At 55.9% G+C, this 20,411-nt stretch overlaps 1 protein-coding gene across 1 annotated transcript; it reads right to left on the bottom strand.

Annotated features, from left to right (window-relative positions):
- Nucleotides 1-4,635: 4,635 nt before the first annotated feature.
- Nucleotides 4,636-8,084, bottom strand: GGS23DRAFT_513916 (CP2 transcription factor-domain-containing protein). Its single transcript, XM_051514581.1, has 3 exons — nt 7,682-8,084; nt 7,320-7,472; nt 4,636-7,040 (listed from the first exon to the last, which is right to left on the bottom strand). Exons 1-3 carry the CDS (start codon nt 7,693-7,695, stop codon nt 4,796-4,798), a joined length of 2,412 nt encoding a protein of 803 aa, XP_051372495.1. The 5' UTR covers nt 7,696-8,084; the 3' UTR covers nt 4,636-4,795.
- Nucleotides 8,085-20,411: the final 12,327 nt, after the last annotated feature.

Genomic DNA, 20,411 nt, shown 5'->3' with positions numbered 1-20,411 from the left:
ATGTATGTATGTATGTATGTATGTATGTATGCAGGTTATGCATGGGTGGATGGAGGCATGTCTGGATAGACGTGCCGTTCGACGTAGAGGGCAGGGTGCGAGTTACCGTGGACCTCATGCCGGGCACGCGGAAAGTTGGGTCGCAGGATAGGTACGCATGGGCAATGCATCTGATAAATGATTAAAATTACTATAGCGTAGTAGCTTTTCGCAATTGGTGATTTCGGCCGGCGGTGTGCGTGCCTGTAATCTTATTTCGGCACCGCTCTTCGGGCGGATTGTTCTTCTTCTCTTCGCTATCCTGCCCTTATCCGGTCGCTACCTATGTGACTCGGGGGCGGCGTTGGGGCAATTGAGTCGGTATGGAGAAGCCAGGCACCGAAACAGAGCCCTGGTATAGAATTAACGGGTGGTGTGGGTTGGACGTCGCACCCGGAATATACGTGCCTAGCACCGCTAGAACGATCCCGTCCCGTGAGTGGTGGACTTCATTATCTATCGTTCGAGTGTATTCACGGGGGCGCACATCGAATTGGGAGCCGGGAACACACAAGTGGGTGGCTAGAGCTGATGCTGATACACGCCCTGGTAAAAATCACATGTGGCTCTCACGACGACGGCTTGGACGAGATTCCGAGCATCGTAAGCCGGAAGGCTTTAGGCGCGCGAGACGACCGAATTCTCTAGTAAACGCTGTCAGCAACGCCAGCTTGGGTATCGGACAGGTGGAACAGGCTCGGTTTCTGCTTTCTTTTTTTTTTCTCCAAAAAAACACTGCATCGTAACCTGGGGGGGTTAATGGCTTCGGGGCTGGGCGAACCCGGCATCGAGGTAGCGGAATATATCCGTCTCAACCCAACGCCGACTCGAGAGCCTTGTGACAGCGCCCGCGTCGCGGGACAACGTATCACAGCGTCGTCGGCTGGGTATGACGGGTTCTAGCCTCTGAAAATCTCAGGGCCACGTAGGTACCACGGCATCTGGGCGAAGGGAGCTTTCGCCGGCCTGGAGCACGGCGGCAGGTAATGGCGGTGACACACCAGACAGCCGCACGTCGAGTCATGCCAGCCCCCGGGACGCGCAAACCACTCGCCACGGCAAGTGGAGATATGCGGTTTCTGCACTGCCCCCCCGGTCGAGCCCGGGCGTTGGCCATGATTCGCGGCCCTCGAGGGGATCCCAACGTCAGGCCATCTTCGTCTTCGCCAGCGCCCGTTACCAGCACCCAGTGCTGGCAGCGGCGGGACCCGCCACGGCCTATTGGTAAGCATAGAAGCCCTTCTTCGCCCTACGAGGTGGTGTCGGGCTGGGTGGGGGGAGGGTTATGAGGCGGTAGGGAGAGGTCAGATGGGAGAATGTCCGAACCGAGGTTTGCTCTCCCCCGCCCACCCCCCTCCTGTCTCTTTCACGACATCCCACGAGAAATGACACTTGCTTTGGCCAATATGGCCCGACGGCCCTTCTCTTCTCTGCCTTCGCCTGCCCAAACACCGCTCGCTGAGGTTGTCCACTCCACACGGCGGGAGATGAGTTACCGACGACGGGCGGGCGGGTCCAGGCAGGTTTATGCAGCGATGTAGGCTTTTGAAACAGCAAATCGCGCAGGGTACACACCAGACGTCGCCGGCTTCCGGACCAGGGCGGGGTCTGGGGTGTGCCTCAGATTGAAATGAATGTTTCCCGACCAAGCCTGTCCGATGTCGATGTTTCGTTTCTTTTTCTTCCGCGCCCCTCTCTCTCGGCAACCCCATGTGCGCACCTACGGTAGCATCGCCGGTCTGATTGGGTTTGTTTCTGTGAGATGACGAAATGGGGAGGAAGTGTTTTTGATTTGAGGGAAACCCTCTGCCCCCCCCCCCCCTCTCTCTCCCCCCTCCACCCTCGCAGCTAGGGAGAATGGGACGGTTTAGCTCTATTGCGTATGTAGGTATGCGCCAGATAAGGGCAGCCGGACTGTCGAATGGGGGGAGAGGAGGAGGCGGAGGCGGAGGAGGAAGAAGAGGGAGAGGGGAGAGAAGATCAGCAAGTTGGAGATTTGAGGATTCGCATCACCTGCAGATTATGCAACCCGGTGTCTTGGTGCCGGTGTCCCGTTGGTGCCTCTAGTGGGCCTGAGTGCCGGACAGGAACGGAACCGCCTAAACTGCATACGGTAGGTACACGCTCCAGAAGCCGAAAGCCTAATCAAACGCCCCGACGGGCCCCGTAACGCACCCCCCCTCCTCCCCCCCAGCCACTGTAGCCACAGCGGAGGGTCCCCTGCCTGACCAGCCAACGTAAGTGACAGGCAGCTAACTACCATAGGTAGTTAGCTGCCTGTCACTGGCAATAACGCTAGCAGCACTCTGCCGGCGAGGCCAGCGACGAGAGAGGAGGCAGGTCAAGGGTACCCAAGGCGAGGAGAAAGTAGAGCGAGTAGGCGCCTTAACGGTCTGCTACGCAACTCCTCGACGTACTGAGACCAGGTACGCGTGGTGGTTTAGGTACGGAAATTACGCGAGGAGGTGAAGAGGATGCGGTTGAGGTCCCAATTGAAAGTCTGAGGTTGAATATCCAAAGACCCGATGTGACTCTGTTAGACCCTGCCTGGAACTTGCCGTGTAGAAGGCGACCGACGTCTGCGTCTACTGTAGCTGGACAACCCGCCTACATGCCGTACCTACGTAGGCACCTACCATATGCACAATACCCACCTCCACGTACATCGCCTCCACAGCTCTCTCTCTCTCTCTCTCTCTCTGTCTCTTCTGCTCTTCCGCCTCCCCCTCTGCGGCTCTGTCTCCTATTTGGTCTGCCCGTCTACCAATAGAGGCGACGACGTATCTGCAATTTTGGCTCGATGCTGTCATGAAAAGTTTGGAGCTTCCGGTATTGCCTATTAAACACCACACCACAACCCCCCCCATCCCCCCCCCGGTCCCCTCGGCGGGTGCATCCGGCGGCGGCAAGTTGGCAAGGTATCGATGTTGTTTATGCCGTCCTCTTTTGCCGAGGACCGCCATGCTGTCGCACATGTAGGGAGACGCCATGGGTATTTAGGTATCACGTACACTTGCATGCTTCCAAACACCTACACCGTAGGTACGCGCCGGGGTAAGGCGGTGCCCGCAATTTGCCCAACAGCGGGAGAAAATACGCAAGGAGAATGGGGGCAGGCCAGGCCCGTATCCTGCGCTGCCTATTGAGTGGTATGGATGCATTCTAGGTATTGCCGACGAGAATGAATGGTCGGATTGATGGATGGATGGATGGAGGGACGTGCCTAGAGGTAATATGCAGTACCTACCTAACCTAACCTATCTACTACCTCTGTACGTAGCAGCACTCCTACCTGAGCTTCGTGAGAGAGGGCCGCCTTCAGCCCTTTGGAATGCAATGCGACCATGGCCCGGAGACCCGCGCGAGTAGAGCGAGTGAGGGCGGCGAAGAAGAGCCTTTCGACGGCGTTACCCCAATGTTCTTTCTAGGGAAAAGAAAGAGAGAAAAAAAAACCCCCCTGTTTTTAATGAAACAACGTTTGAAGGGGTGCCGCCGCCGGGAAACTCGACGAGGGGCGATCCTTCGCCGGCGTGTCCTGCCGTAACCACCAAACCATCGTAACATAACCCATGATGCCAATAAAATTAGGCACAAGCTCGTCGATCAGGATCGCCACCGGGTAGCCGCAATAGTGCGTGGTAGCCAGATTAGCCACGCAGATGATTGCCGGAAGATTAAAAGGGCATACCGTAGCTATCCAGCTAGACTGGGGTAAGTAAACACCAGGAATTACGTATGTGGGGATGGCATATGGCTTAGGGAGGCTAGTCATCGTAGGGCGAAACCCCGGCGATCGTCTTCACGGCACGGCAAAACAAAAGAGGGATATCGAACTCGGTAGGATGACCCAGACGGAGTATGATGACGTGCTTCTCCATGTTCCCGCGTGAGACGGGTAGCTTATAGTTATATACCTAAGCTGTATACTTCTGTGGCTAGACAAGCAGGCAGGCAGGCCGTGGTTAGCACGTGAGTCGATATGCGACTCCAATGGCGCTGGTCCTCTAAGGCATCACACACCGCGCCCCCGTTCAACACCTTTCCGCTTTCGCATTATACTGCCAAAAACCGCTCGCTTCGCAAGAACCGTGCCCTGCCTAAAATCTGTGTAATTTCGAAAAGATGGGTTTTCTTCAAGATGAAAATTCTCGCAGGGAGAACTGCTGGTTCACTTCCTATGCGATATGCTCCTCCTAGACTGCCCTAGCTTAGCCGTACTGCCGTCCCGAGTATATTCCCTCCTTGAAGAAAAAAAAAACACTTCGCGCTCTGCAGAGGCGGGCGCATATGATCCCTCCTGGGTATATAATTCGTGGCCAAGGAAATAGAAAACAAAGGGGGGTTGATCGAGATGGTGTCCTAGTGGTAGTAGGTAGTGCTCGAATTTCGAATAGATGATAATACAGGCCCATATCTTTTTCTAATGTATGTGGCATTATAAGTCTAAACGATCCAGGTGGTGATCCATTGAGACAAGAGAGGAAGCGGATAGAAAGCAGCGTCGCCCCCCCCCCTTCCCTTTGCCTAGGGGGTAGATGTCTTTTTAACGCTCCACTCGAACGCCATATGTGATAAATCAAACAAAATCCGCCGGTTTTTTCGTTTGGGTATAATAAGTGTTCGTGGTCGTTAACAAACGTGGCGGGAAGGGGCAGATCCCAGAGTTTGTCATCCGCCTCAAGTATCTTGAAAGCAAAAAAGAACAAAAAAAAGAATTGGAAGAAGAGACAGGTATTCGTATCAATATCCGCCGAAGTTAGAATGCGATTCGTAGTTCGAAGCCGGTGGTGGTGCGGAACGCGCTGTGGGCCGAGTTTCTGTCGCCCTCAGGCGCGTCGACAGCCATCGTGTCCCACTCGCGTTTGAGCTGAGGCACGCTATGGTCGACCTCAGCGATCTCGAGAGTCATGTCCTGGCCCTCGGCCAATACTTGTATCACGTCATCGTCGACCTCGACCTTGAGCCCGGTCTCGAGGACGCGGACGACTCGCACGACCGCGCTGGGATCGATGGCCCACTTCGCCGAAACTCGCGTCACGAACTCCGATATTGTCCTCTGGCCCAAGTAGACCGCCCTGTATAGCTCGGGCTTTTCGGGATTGGACGGTTGTCGACGAACGACGTAAAAACATGCGACGGGTTTTATCGGGTTCTCGGCGGGTGGTTTGTAGGAGGGGTCGACGCCGAGGGCTTCTATCCACCCGCTTAGGTTCCCGTCTTCGGATACTTTGGCGATCTTGGTGGGTGCGTCGGCCACTCGTCGGAGGGCCGCCAGCTCTGCGCCGTTCTGGAAGTCATTCCACTGGGTGGCATTGGCCGACTGCGAATGTAAAGACATGGAGCTCGGCGAAGGAGAGACGAGCGAGGATGCAGCTACCGAACTCCGCCCACTTCTGGCTTGCCAAGCGGCGTTGTCTTTGGCGTCGGCTTTGGTTAGGTCAGTAGGCTCCCCCGGGAGGCTCACGGGATGCAGATCCGGATCGTCGAGTTCGTCGCCGCGCAGGTACAAGATGCTCACCGGTCGCGTGCTAGTAAACATGTCCTGCAGCGTCTGAAGCTTGAAATGGAGGTCGTCCTCGAGCGAGGGCCGCGAACCGCCGCCCCCTCCGCCCCCCGAGCTCGCCGACGACATGGACCAAGTTCTCTTGTGCTTCGGGGCCTTCCCCGGCCGCTGATGATCGTGTCCCTTGGCGTGAGAACCGCCCCCTCGTTTGCGCTTGCCGAAGTCCTTGGTTCCGCTTTCTGCCTGAGCAATCTGCTGCTTCAGCTTATCGATCGTCTTTTTAACGTGGGCCACGTCGTTGGAGAGCTTTCGCTCCGCTCCGTGGTCCCTAAATAACTTGACCTTGCAGTAGCAGATCTCGAAGGCCTGGTCCGATGAGGGAGATGAATCGGGAGCCGTCAGGTGGGTCGTCTTCGCGCATAGCCTCACCGGAATGCCCTTAACACCCTTAGAGTGACTAAAATCGGTCGAGAGGAAGTTGAAGCGGACGGCAATGCTGCACTCGGCAACGCCGTTGATGACACCGGGCGTCCAAATCACCGAGAACCCGTCGAACGAAGCGCTCTCGAGCTCGATGCGGGTTCGCTTGTCGTCGCCCTCGGCCGGCTGCCCAGCCTCGACAAACTCGACCGCTTGCAACTTACCGCCGCGCTGATGTGCTTCGTTGGTCCCTCGACCCTCTTTCCATAAGCTCCAGCAGACGCCCGGCTTCTGCCGCTGCTGGTCGTCTTCGAAAGATATACGCACGAATGTCCGGTACTTTGTGCCGGGCACGATAGGTAGGGCGGCTGCGGTGTCGACTACCGATAGCGAGTAGGCCTGCCCCTTGTTGAGGTAAGTTACCGGGATCTCGTCCGCGTGCTTGATCATCGCCGTCGGCGCGTTCAAGGTCGAATAGAAACGGAACTTCTCGGCCGAGAGCGGTAATAGGTGGGCCATGGACGTCCCGAATTGTTTGGGCTGGAAACCCAGGATATTAGGCGGAGACTTGGAGTGGAAGGTCGCGTCCATGGATCCGATGTGCTCCTCGTGGCTGTCCGAGTCGAAAGGCGACCCGTCGTGATCCATAGTCTCGTAGCCGGTGTCGTGATGCACAAAGGTTGAGGGCGCGAAGGCGGGCTGAGGCGGCGTCGGCTGGATGAACGGGTTGAAGGGCTGCTGAAACGGTGGCGGCGCCTGCATCCCCTGATGGAACTGGGCGAGGTCCATCATGGCCGGCCCGGCTTGTATAGCGCCCTCGCTCGTAGGGAGGGAGAGCGGAGTGCCGAGGCCCATAGGTATGCCCACCGCCGGCGCGTGCAATTCGCCCGCTTGCGGGTGGTAGACGGTGTTGGTGCCGCCGGGCGTGGGCGTGTAGTAGCCCGGCGCTTGGTTGGCGTAGGTACCAAAGGAGAAGGAGTTGGGATCTAGCATCGAGGGGGTGAACCGCCACTCGGCGCCCGAAGCGCGTGGCGTGGGGTCCTGATCTCGGAAGACATCTTGACTAGAATTCTGGTGTCTGGAAATAATTACGGCTGTTAGCTCAGCGAATTTACATCGTTGTGCCGATCCCTACTAGGAGGATCGTGGGCGTCCAGTGTTGCAGTGGGTGTTCGAGCTGAGGGTGGGCGCCGCGCAGTACCCCGCGCTGTATATGTATATATATATATTTTTTGAAGCTCCGAGATGCGAGATGCGCTTGCACCGCCTCACCAGCAAACTAATGGACGCCGTGCGGTAAGACAAAGAGAATTTCACTTGTGAGCGCCGGGGTGAGTCTGAGAGGAGCCGGACATACTGTTCTGGGCCCGGCGGAGCGAGAACCGAGTTATCAGAAGCCAATGGAAGCTGCGCCGGCGCTCCCGCCACCGAAGAGGTTACCGACGTGATCTCGGGGAACTGTTGTCGGAAGTTGGCGAGCAGCTCGTCGCCAGGCTTCTGAGAGCTGGTCCTAGATTGCGCAAGTGCGCACACATGGTCAGCAAACGAGCGGGAGGCAACGAGGACGGGGTTTGTCGCGGGCGAGCAAGGTTACAAGGCATTTAACGGGGGAGGCGTGTGAGAGATCATGCCACTCTCACGATGCCCTGTCCGCCTAGTAGAAACGCACGCGAGGGCTAACCACGAACTAGGGTCCGGGCATCATCCAGCACTACTCACCTCTGTCGAAACATCTGGAAAAGTGACTCAAACGGAAGCTGTCGCAAGACAGCGATTCCGCGGGTTTTTACAAAATGTGCCTAAAAACGGGAAGCCCTCAAGCGAGCAGGTTGGGCAGGCGAAGCGGGAGCATGCGAACCGGCAAGACGTGCCCCCTTCCGGAGTGACGCAGTTGCGAAAAGGCGGCGCAGGAGAAGGGTGAGAAGGATAGAGAGGAAGAGCAGGCGGCGTGCGTAATCCGTGTAAGTCGCCTGGGGGGGTGTGGTGAGCAGCGCGTGCGTGCGTGGGCGCCTTTTCGTTGGCTTTTTCGTCGGCTACCGAGGTTGAACGATGGGAATATCGTGCAAGACTGCGGTGCAGCACAGGGCGACGTCTAGAACGATCGCGGGGGGGGGAGGGGCGGCGGCGAAGGCAAGATATATTAGGGGGGAGCGGAGGCGGGAGAAGTTGCGTCAGAGCAATGAAGCGCAGAAGCGGTATAAAAATAGAAGATAAAATAAAAGGCGAGCACAGAAGAGCAGGCAGGTCGGCAGCGTAGTTATGTAGGCGGTAGGGAGCAGACGGAAAGCGATTATATGAAGAAGAGCCGATTCGATAGAAGTGCGACCTGGACGTAATATAGTACAGCTCACTAAAAGATTGCGTGGCGGGTACTCGACGACTCTAATAAGGTGTCCCAGGTGGAATTGGTGGCACTTGAAGAGAGTCCCGAGGCTCTCTTTAATCTCCTCCCTCTGGCTGGCCGCCCGTCTGTCTGTCTCATTTAAAAGTCGAACTCGGCCTGAGCCTCTTGCTAACTGCCGCCCAGGACCGGACCAGACCGGGATGGCTGGTTCTTTGGGGAATACTGTGCTGAGGACGTAGGTTCAGGGGGAGGGGAGGTGGGGGGTTGTCGAAGCAGGAGGGAGGGAGGGAGGCTTCTACCCGTGGTCTCGTCGTGGCTGGCAGGATTGGGAGCAGTACGGGTGGTGACGGCGACGGTGGCGGCGGCGACAACACGATAGGTGTGTGGGCAGGTGAGGCAGCAAAGCAGAGGTGACAGGTAGGGAGTGGTGGGAAGAGGTGTTGGTAGCTGGGCAGCTTGGTAGCGCTCACTCCGGGGGGGGGGGGGGGGGGCTATGGGATGGTGATATGTCGAAGACATGAGGAGCCTACTACGGATGTATTATTGTACGTATGTGAGCGGCAGTATATATTAGAGAGCGAGCAGTTCAGACGAAAAAGGACAGGTACGAGGGTACCAACAAAATACGGGCATCAATAAGGTAAAGGCAAGGTAGGCGGTAGGCAGGCCCATACGGGAGTCGAGGACGGTATCCACCAGCTTTAGGAGGGAGGGGAGGGGGTGTGCATGGTGGATGTGCGCGAGGGTGTGAAGTGTGGGCGTTGGCGGGTTGGGTGTCGACGTAGGTATATATGTATGTGTAGGCATAGCACGTAGGCGTATGCGTGCGTGCGTACATACCTAGGTATGTATAAGTCGATGTGGGTGCGTATGTGTGTGTGTGTGTGTGTGTCCATCTAGCGTGCGTATACATGCCTCCCTCCCTACCTACCTACCTACCTAACCTACATATGTATGCGTGTATCCATCCGTGTGCACATACCTGCCTGTGCGTATGGGCGAGAGAGCGAGAGAGAGAGAGAGAGAGAGAGAGAGAGAACGTGTGTGCCGTGTGGCTCTGCTGGGTGGACGGCAGAAGGACGGGGGTGCGAGATGTCGAATTTCCGCCGTTGCACAGAGATAGATGATAGAGACGGCGTGTGGGATTTCCCTGCATTGATCAAGTCGGGCAGTTCGGTACATTTGCGCACGCACACATATATATAACATATATATAGATATATATGCCTATATATACGTGTGTGTATGCGTATATATATACATACCTCCTACCTAGATTTGATATCTACCGGCCTCCTCTAGGTACCTACGTAAGGTGTATATATTGGTAGGAGGTAAGGCAGGTGTACGTCCATCCAGGGGAACGGAGGACCATACCCATCCCAATTCACCCATAGGTAAGCAACGGTTCTAAATGGAACGGACAACTGAGGCAATGCCCGGGCAGGGTACAGCCCGCTACTTAGCACCAGCGTTGTCTATACTTGCGTCCAGATGTGTACGCGGTGCGCGCGGGATGTAGACGTCTCGATGTGCGTGTATCGGGTCCGTACTCTCCAGCCATTCTCCCTCGCTCAAACTGCTCGGGCCGCATAATCTAGAAAATTGTACGATATACGCATGCGTGTACCTGTATACCTACCTACCTAGGTAGGTACCTTAGGTACCTCCTACCTTCGGTCTGCCTCCTCTACCTACATGGTACATGGATGCCCATGGCCACGGATGCCCGTCACGGATCCATATGCCCAGTATATATCGTGCCTTATGCCGTAGGATACCCAAGGTACCTGGTAGTCAAGCCAACTGCGGGAGCGAGTAGGCGGGTTCGATGCCGGCATGTAAGTAGCTATACCTCCGAGCTGGATGTGTGAGAGGTTATTCCCTGGTGAAAGTGCAAGCTCCTCCTACCTCTGAGAATGGACAATGCAAGGTACAGGGTACGTGCGTACCGTGGGCGTTGTAGGTATCTACCTACCTAAAGGTGCCCACCTCACGCCTCCCTTCTACCCTAAAAGCTTGGGTGGCAGTCCGGGGCAGATGCAGCCGGCCCATACTATGGGCTGGTAGATCTAGCAGCTCGAGTTCGTCGCCGTCGCCCTTTTTGTCCCGTACGTCTAACTTGGGGAGACTTGTATATTTGTATGTATACGTCGCCTACCTGACCTACCTCCTATGTAAGTTAAGTATGCGCGTATGCATGTATGCATGTACGTATGCATGTATGTAGGCATGTCGGCATGTATGTACATACAGGTACACACATCTATATGCAGGTAGGCAGGCAGGTCGTCTTACAGCCCCATGCTACCTTCTGCTGGGTTTTGCATGCCATCGGAAGGTACGTACCGATACATGTATCCAGCCTGGAATCACGTACCCTTGTAGCTGCCTCCCCTAGGTCTCTATGCAGCATCTCTCCCCGAAATCCATCGCGGAAGTCTCGCGCACGCGCGCCCAGGTACACGTACCCGGTGGGAATCTGGCCCGGCTGTCAACCTGGGATGCGCGGAATTCGATGGATACATCTTATGTTGCTGGCTGAGGCCTGGCCCAAGAGGGCCCGTGTCCATGTGCCCTATGGTTATTGTCCCATTTCCCCTGTGGGTATTTTATATTAAAATAGAACTCGAGGAAACAGGACCGAGACATAAAAAACGCACCGGAGACATGGAGAGAGCGAGAGGGCAGAGAGAGAGAGAGGGAGAGAGAGAGGTGCTAGGCCGCGGTACTCAGCCAGAATGCCGAGCGGTAGGTACCCTCCCCTGGCCTAAAATAGTGCAATTATCGCGTGGTATTACAGGAGCGTGCTCTACTACGTAGTATACTCGCTTCTCCCGCCCGAGTGACATCGGGACGGCTTACAGGCAGTTAACCTGCGTGTAGGAATCCCCGCGGGCGCGCTCAAGCAGCGCCGGACGCGCCTTTAGTTTCTCTATCGACATAGAAGTCGCATTATTAGTCCCTGCGGCCGGCCCAAATTCCTTAGGACACATAAGCCGGCTAGCGCGGCCTTATCATATAGAGCCGCCAGGGTTCAGCTGAAAGGAATCTCTATTAGCTGTAGCGTACGGTAGATACACTAGGTCGTGGAAAGTAGCGATACATCTAGTATCCTGACGGAGTGTGCAGTTGGCCGTGGCCGAGAGGCAAAAGAACAAAGGGGCATGTCTCATACCAAAGATTTTTCCTATTAGACTCGTCCTACCCTTTTTACCCTATTAGCTATGGGTGTCCGATATTTACATGGTTGATGTCACTCAGGAAGCTTTTTCATCTTATTTCTTCCATCCTGCTAACCATACTGAGCATGGTCCGTAGGCATCTATATACGAAATGCTATGTAGTCGCCCCTCCTTATTCCACAGTCGAAGGCTTGACGTCGCAACCCACTTCGTCCCCCGCGTGAACACGCTAGCAGCATAGTGAAATAGCACAATTACTGACCTGAGAGCTTGGCGGTCGAGCGACAGACATATATTGGCTATGCTCGCAACGTTGAGCCCGATATTGCGTTGTCGGCTAGTTGGGAGGACTGTCTCTAATACTTCTGCAGCTAACTTCATATAGGCACCTAGAAATCTCTTCTTCCCGAGTGGCCGATACAGGCGGGCTTCCCGCAAGATCTCGAGTACTACGTTGGCGCTATAGCACCCAGAATATACCTGACCAGATATCTAGAACCCCGCTAGACCCGTAGATGGGTTCTAATCCCTAGTCCCTATTTCAGCAGGCCTTAAACCGCTACTATGACGCCGCTAAAAGCAGCATGGACGCACTCATTCAGTACATTGTATCATACGAAGAGGATTTGCTTGCCCGGTCTATCACAAACGATCAGTCCCTATCACGACTATCTATTGTCGATATGGGGGGGGGGGGCCGAAGGCGATGCTGGCGTTTAACTGCACAAGGGATACGGCGGGGGGCCAGCGCGCCAGTTCCGATTTAGAAATTATGGTATACACCCTCGGGCCACGCCGTGCGTATGATGCGGAATCGTCAGTACGAAGCTGAAGAGGGAAAATAGTCCGATAGGCTAACGGTACTTGCCCCTGCCTGGAGATTCCGGCAGTGAATGCAACCAGCTTCTCCTAATATTGCATCTTGCGTGATGTATTGACTGCTGCTTATACTGCTACAGGTCCGCACCTCGAGCAGTGTGACGTATTTCCGTCACCAGCGAACGGCCGCCGCAGTCGAGAGAGAGAGTCGGCGGGCATCGAGACCTGTCCTCCTACGGCGGCCTCGCCGGACTGGCTCAGCTCTATAGGCAGTCCCGACCTACCTTGCAAAATGCGAGCTAAGCCGTCCGGCTAAGGCATTGGTATACTACTACGTAGGCGCAGACAACTAGCATGACGCTGCAGCTCTCCGCCGCGGCCGTCTGACGAATACGCGAGCCGCAGTTGTCTTCACGAGAAGATCGGCGTGGGGTTTGATATTATTACACCGCTCGATATTTTAATACTATGCGCACTTAAACGTGTTGCTGTATGATAGCGGCGTCCATCCCTCCACGGCCCCGGAACGACAGCCCGGACTTAGGCAAGATATGCGGGAACCCCTACAACGGTTTGTCTACGAGACAGACTAACCGACCTAGGGATCTCGCATCGACCTCGCCGTCATCGAGACTATCGCAACAACCACAGGAAACAAGGCTGCCGACGACAGGAACTGCTGCTAATTTACTAGGGACCTGCTAGGCACATGTCCGCCTCGAGTAGCAGTGCCAATAGCCGAGGCAGGCTTTGTGGGTATCTACATATGCGAGATGGCATACGGACTCGTCGTGACTTATACAGACGGCTGATATAACCTCCTAAGTCACGGTTGTGTGTAGTCGAGAGTTGTCGATATTCATGTTAGGTTCGTGCGGCAATGATCGTCACGAAAAATTACCTACCGAGGAAAATAGGTAGAGCGAGAGTTGGGAGAGGGAGGGGGGGGGGAAATCCAGGGAGGGTGTGCACAGATCGGTCCCCCGTATTTATTTTTAAATAGCGAATTGATTGGCCATATGGGGTCGGTGATGGAGATTCCCGTGGTCATGGTCGCTGTAGCGTCACGTGTGGTGACGCGCTCGTGTGGCTTGGCGACGGCATGGATCGGACCTAACCCAGCTGAGCTTCGTCGTTTATGAGTATGGCTCTCGTCATGAGAGACAGGTACATTACCCAGGCACATCTCTCCGCGTAGATAAGCTACCTCCTACCTGGAGGTACCGCTAGAGTACCTAGGTTAGGTAGGTACCCTGAGTGGTGATGCGCGGCCAGGTATCGCTTCATCCCTATGCGGCTGGAGACCTCAGGTACCGCGTACCCACCATCGCTCTGGGGGGCGGAGAGGAGGGAGGGAGGTAGGTAGATACCCAGGTAGGTAGATATCTGGTAGGTAGATATCTGGTAGGCAGGCATCACCGACTGGGAACACTCTTATGGACCCAGGATGTTGAGATATAAGTTGGAGGTACATCGAACCTGCAGGAGAGGGTGGTAGAATGTAGAGGTATGCATGCAAGGTTGGGATGGATAGCTGGGTTGTCCATACGCCCATACCTGCATACATATGTAGGCATAGGTAGGCATAGGTAGGTGGGCACAGATAGGCACAGGTAGACAGCGGGCAGGTCTGTAGGGAGGGAGGTGACGGATGGGAATGGGGTGGGCGAGTGGACGGCATACCCACATGGTGGATAGAACTTCCACCATACATCAACCCCATGAGACCCTAATGTCAGCTAAGAGGGGACATGCGTATCTGCCTCCATCGTCGAGGTCGGCAGATCCCTACCTCAGGCACCGCAACCTGCCCGGCCCATCCTTACGCCAGAGACGTACGTGAAACACCGTAGGGTTCCGTGCTCCCCACGAAGCCTCTCCTCCTCAGGCCCTCTCCTCGTGGCCGGTCGGCGGCTTCACGCTCGCACCGGCGGGGGCAGGCTTCGCGCGCGACGGACGAGAGCAGAACCCCCGAACAAGCGAATAGGGTAAATCCGACGGCCAGAGATATTACGTAGGCCGCGGCCGAAGATGGGGTGGGCAGTAATATTAAACATGATGCTGCGCAGTATTGCCCTGGGAATATGGATGCTTCTTGGGCTAGATCCCGTTTAGGACTCTTCCTCCGTTACTATGCAGGGATGCGCTTCGCAGGAGAGGTGGGCCAATCTTACCCCCCTCCCCCCTCTCTCCTCTCTCTCTGTCTCCTTTCCCCCCCTCGCGCATCGATATTGGGGTATATTCAAGTACATGGTACGTGCCGCGGAGGCCGCGTCACGGTGCTGAGCCCTAGTACACAGTACCCCAACGCCCACCGTAGCGCGCCCTCGAAGAGCAGCGCACTCATGCAGAGGCCCCCGTCGCCTCGTTCATTTTATTTCCTCTGCAGGAATCCACCGGTGACGTCACGACTGCTACCGGCCAGCCTGCACAACCACCACCCCCCTCGTCCGTCGCCTCGCGTCTTCCAGGTTGTTTCTTCCTCCTCGCTCTGCCTGCTGCTGCTTGCTGCTGCTCGTGGGAGTGGACCGCTGCCTGCCTGTCTAGACGCGAAACTTGCTGTCGGTCTGGGTCAGGTGGGGAGGAGACGAGGAGAAAAAATCTCCGAGATGACTTGGTACGGACGAGCGCGTCTGGGTGCGCTCCGTCTCCATCTACACCCCCATATCGCAGGCACCTACCGTTGCATCCTGTCTTCCGCATCCACCCCGGCCAGGTCCAATGTGGCTGTCGAGGGGGCTCCGGATTTCTCAATCCGGGTGGCCCCGAACGTAAGCAGCCTTGGTCTGCCTGCATCCATGCGTTCTCGAGCGCCCGAGAGAGAGCTCGAGCTAGCCGAGCTCTCTTGTCATCGTCATTCGGCATGAGAGATTGGCATATTGGATGCCGCCGAGTCGCGATCAATCCCAGGCCCCGGGATTGCTTGGGTGAGATTCCTAGCGCCGCCATCAGACGATGCGTACGCTCGCTCGAGCATCCCTAGCGGTCGTCTCTTCGCCCGCCGCCGCGGGGCGCCGGCACCTGCGCTGAGCGTCTTAGACGAGCATTGCCAACTTGGCTTCGTGATCAAAGAGGTACCATCGGCAGCACAGCCGTTTTCGCGTGTGCGCGCGACAACCGCTGATGCGCTTTTCCTCTCCTTGACCGAATGCGTTCGGTATCGCGGGGCGACGCCCTGCCCCGTCCCGGGCGCGTCGCTACCCAGCTGGGTTCTATAATTAACCGCCCCGAATTATCCTTCTCCATTATAGGCTCGCTTGCGGGTGGGCGATGCTAGCAAAATTTCACACAACTTGCTCTTCCCAGCGGCCGGATTGCAGCCGTCGGCATCCCGTGCGAGCGCTTCCGCACAAACGGCTGGTTGGCTCGTGGTCGAGCGACTGGCGTTCACCAACAGACCCGTATCCGGCAGTATGGCAATCTGCCGTTCCAGGAGGTGCGAGAGAATGGTACCAGATGCTTGAGGGTAAATCGTGCAGCGGTAAGCGCAACAACTAACCTCCTACCTACCTATACCTACCTACCTGGGGCAACACCTACCTATCTAATTCCTCTAACCACCCTACCTTACCACCGTGGATTTGCACCCGTGAACTCTAGAGCCTCCATCCCAGGCCGATGCACCAAGAGACATCACTCATCTTACCCGTCCACCACCATTCGGTAAGCGTAAACGAGGGGAGGCAGGAGGCGGCAGGTACTGCGCTTCTGCAGCAGCCGCTCGGGGTGACAAGTCGGCTCTGACTCCGTGAGCCGGGGGCCGCAATTAGGCGGCCTGCTTTCCACCCGTCTGCGTACATGAGCGGGATGGTTCGTGAAGTCGAATTATCCCGCCATACTCTCTCTATTGTGTATTCAGACAGATCTCACCTGTCGAGAGCCGCATGCTAAGCATACGTAGATCTGGTTCGTTCAAGTCCGCAGAGATACCTACGTAATTTGGGCACGCTGATCACAGCTAGGTATCGAAGGAACTCACTGCCCTACGATCGACGCACTCCACCCCAGCGGGATGTTCGCTTGAAGATCGGCTTGACGATCTTCTGCACGTATACGCGGAATTTAGCCGTCGCCGTCGTATCGTGACCCATGCCTTTTCAGCGCAAAACGTTATCTACACCTCATGGTAGAGACGCCGATAGCGAACACGTGGGAGCAATATCGCTATCGCGAGCTTGAAGAGCGTACCTATTAGCCGCATCTTTCCGCGATAAGGCCTAGCTACCGATCATTTTCGCGACGACGTGGCCACCCCCTTGGTCTCACCGGCACCGAATCGCAGAGGGAATTCTCTACCGTTTCGCATCGCGAGACACTGAGTGATCGGCCCCAGTTTACTGGTTTGCGGTTCGGGGTGTGCTGTCGACCCGGCCCTCCCAAGCCTTCACCGCCCCGCCGCGTAAGACATCATCATTACCGGCCACGCTCTCGCAGCCTCCTCCGGCAGAAAGTCTCATCTGCCGTACGACCTTCTGAAGCCTCTCAGCAAGCCAATGTAGTTGGTTATCGTCTACGTGGCATAGACCGGAGCCACAGCTTGCATTGGACGAGATTCTGGATGAAACAGGCGCTTCGCCAATAGCAGGCGTCGGGGATCCGATAGTTGAAACAACCGCAACGTCTGATCACGTCCCTGCAGCGAGACTACGCTTCGTGGCGTCGCAGAAATATCCCGACTGGCTTGCGGCAGAAATTCACAGGGTGGCGATATCATCTGATGAGCAACGTAGTCCGGGGCCTGGCGTTTCCCGTCCAGCGCTCTCGCTTCGACTTATATAAGGACAACCCAGAGTAGACTGCATATATCGCTCTCAGCAGTACGAGATCGAATTGAACGATCTGGCTTCACTTCTGCTTCCAGCGCATTCCCCATCCCCCCCTCCCCCCTCGCCTCCTCGCCCCCTCGCCCCCCTTTCCAGCGGAGACTACATACCCGTTCAGGTATGTACCCTGCTTCGGGTAGTGGGCTCGGACTACATGTGGGCATAATGCCGGTGCAGGGTTAGCTAGCCCGCCTGGTCATATCGGCAGCAATGTCCGACCCTGTCGCGGCAACGGGGGAGCGAGAGAGAGAGAGAGAGAGAGAGAGGCCGGGGGGAGGGGGAGGGGGAAGGGAATAAGGAGAGAGAGGGGGAGAGGGAGAGGGACAGAGAGGCGGAAAGGAGGAAAGAGAGGAAGAAAATGGGCACTGCTTACTTGAGAGACCCATAAAGTTGAGTCAGCCAGTTACTGACCTGATGATCCCGATGTTATCGTAATATCGGACGGGCGCACGTAGTGGCATCATTGTGTGTATGCACATACACACCTACGTACGATACAGAGCAGGCCGACGGGCTTCTATGGTCTGTCTGTCTTGCATGCCAAGCTTTCCGATGCAACCTCTCCTCCACAGTTAACGGCGCCCTCAGTCCCCTACGGGATTTTAGCTTGTCGATACCGGGCTCGACGTCGCATTCTCGGCCGAGTGTAGTTCAATAATGCAACTCCTATCTGCTACCCTTTCGAGCGAAGGCTTCGTCAGCCGCCCGGTGCGGTTGGTCGAGGGAGGTGCTCCTCCGCCGTGCGATGACGACGTGATAAGTGTGCTAGTATAGCAGTGCGACGCTGCGCGAGTTGCTAATGGGACTGGAGGCTAGCGCCAATGGCACATGGCGATATCACCTTCTCGCATCCCCCCCTTTCTTCCAAAATTTCTTCGAGACTTCCTTTCGACGCCTTCTAGCAAAGGAACGCTACCATGGCGCCGTACCCCGAACCGGATCCTGCGCTGACATACTGTATGACCGCCAACAAAAATAATAAACATAGAAGGGGGGGCGGAAGGGGAGGGGGGAGGGGTGAGAATCTGGTAAATCCGCGAGATCTGCAGATCGACTTCGTGTTTAAAAAAGAAAACAAAAACAAAAAAACAAGCCGACGAAGCTCGCGCCCTGTACGTAGATCTACCAAGATGGCCCTCGCGGAGCGATTTGGCCTCGGATCTTATTAACCTTATTATTTTGACATTAATACTGGGAATAAAGGGGGTAGGGGGTTAAGAGAAGGAGGAGTGGATATGTTCTATGTATGTACCTACTTACCCACCTACATTGTCCCCCTGACGGTACGACCTCCCGAAGCGATCCGCCGCACATACGACGAGGCCGGGGAGAATTCGCCTCGCGACCCAAATGTTCCCAACACCCCCCAGCCTCTCTCTCTCATCTGATCACCTTTTCGAGTCTAGATTCCCTCTGCGTCTCTTCCTCTCTCATTTCCCTTTTCTTTGTTTCTTCCTTTCTTATGTTGGCACATGCTGTCCACTGCTGCTGCTGCTGCCGCCGCCTGACGTATTCGTTACGGGGGTGGTCTCCCAGATTCGGTGGCTAAAGATAGCTAGGCTACCCGCATGGGGCCAGAAGAGGAAATTTGGCGGGTTACGCTGGGGGGGAGGATTGCCCGGATAGAGAAACCAAGTCCTGCCCGAAAATTTCACGGTGCATGGCACGTTCCTTTTGGGACCCGAAAGGAGAATGGGAGCGAGCGTGGTTGTCCTCGCATGCTACCGTGTCGGTAGGTAAACAGGTAGGCAAGCAGGCAGGTCGGCGGGTAGGTAGGTAGGTAGGGAGGCACGCGTTGTGGTGTGTGTGTGTGTGGTGTGCTCAGGTAGCTCGAGGACGGGATGCTCGACGTTGCATTCCTCTCACGCTTGCACCCAGTCGCCCCTGGTAAATATTGGGCGCCTAGCTACCGACCTACCTAGCTGGGGAGCTGTGCCTGTGCTAAACCACATGGACCCCAGGGGGCGTGACAGGGCAACCCGGCACGGCTCCCCAGCGCCGATGGCAACTAGCAGTATAGCGTTCTGGGCCTACCTTGGACGGGGGGAACCATCCACAATACCTAAATTGCCCGTGTGGCTGGCCCGCATTCCGCTGCGGATTGGAACCCGCCCGCCCACACGTACAGGCCGTGGATAGAGGCATGTATTATGTAGGGAGAGAGAGGACAGTATGTTGTGTGCAATACCCATCTAAGCCGCCTACCAGCCTACCAGCCTTACCTCCTCTTATAGGTCCGCAACGAGTTCCCTTAGAAGTTGTCAATCTAGAAGTAAAGTAACCGAGGTAGAGGTGGTAGATTAACTGATATCTAGGTAAGTAGGCAGCTAACTGTCTAGGTGTCTTACATATGGACACTAAATTGTACCCATCCGCCGCCCCTCCCCCCCCCCGGTTCCCACCACCTAACACTCATTGATGACTTTCGGTAGCTACAAGACGGAGACCTAACGGCGAAGGTCTCCCGATTGTGTTGTATGGATATACGTAGGAGGGAGGGATGGGTGGACGGAGGGATGGATAATAGTGTGCATTTACTAGTCAGGAGACGACCTTGCACTCCTTCACATCTCTCTATTTGCCTCCCTATCCTAGGAGGTTGGCATTTGATCCCTCTCTACGACGCAGCCGGGCGAGGAACGGTCACCATCCCCAAGGATTTCTGCACGCGACTTGCAGGCCCCAACAACCCCCTCGCCCCCCCCCCCCCCATGCTCGTTCTTATATCATTTTGGATTCATCGTAATGCTTCCCTGTGCAAATCCGCGAATCGCTGCTACGCGGCAAGGCTTGATTCTAGATCCGGGTGGTATTGGACCGCTCTTGTCATCGTCAACACCAACAATCGGTGTCGTCAGTCAACACAATAACAACAACGAGAAATAGCCGCCACCAACTTTCTCTCTCCAACGTGCGCTTCGGCCTACCGTGGTGCAGCACAAGCTAACCGCCTCGCAGATGGGAATTCGGATTTCTTCCTTCCCGCCGGACCCGACCTGCTTGCCAGTGCTAGAATCATCATCATAATAATAATAAAAACTCAGGGGTAAATTGGGCTCTAGAGGTGTGTTTTTTTTTCCCCCTCTCGCACTCATCCCGTTCAATAAAACAGGGATGTTTGATGAGCACGCATTGGATCGAATGACTTGACCCTCTCGGCCGTCCAACACAGCCACCCGGCCCCGGGGCCGACTGGTCATAACGCTCCCCATCACCTATATCACCGACACCCTCGATGTTAAGCTGCCTCCCCGTCGCGTCGCGTCCGATGACACGCC

Source organism: Durotheca rogersii, assembly GCF_024521655.1.
Source record: "Durotheca rogersii strain YMJ 92031201 chromosome Unknown GGS23scaffold_8, whole genome shotgun sequence".
Classification (NCBI taxonomy): Eukaryota; Fungi; Ascomycota; class Sordariomycetes; order Xylariales; family Xylariaceae; genus Durotheca; species Durotheca rogersii.
The sequence above is the reverse complement of the archived record's forward strand: the minus strand, read 5'-3'. Positions and strand labels throughout refer to the sequence as shown.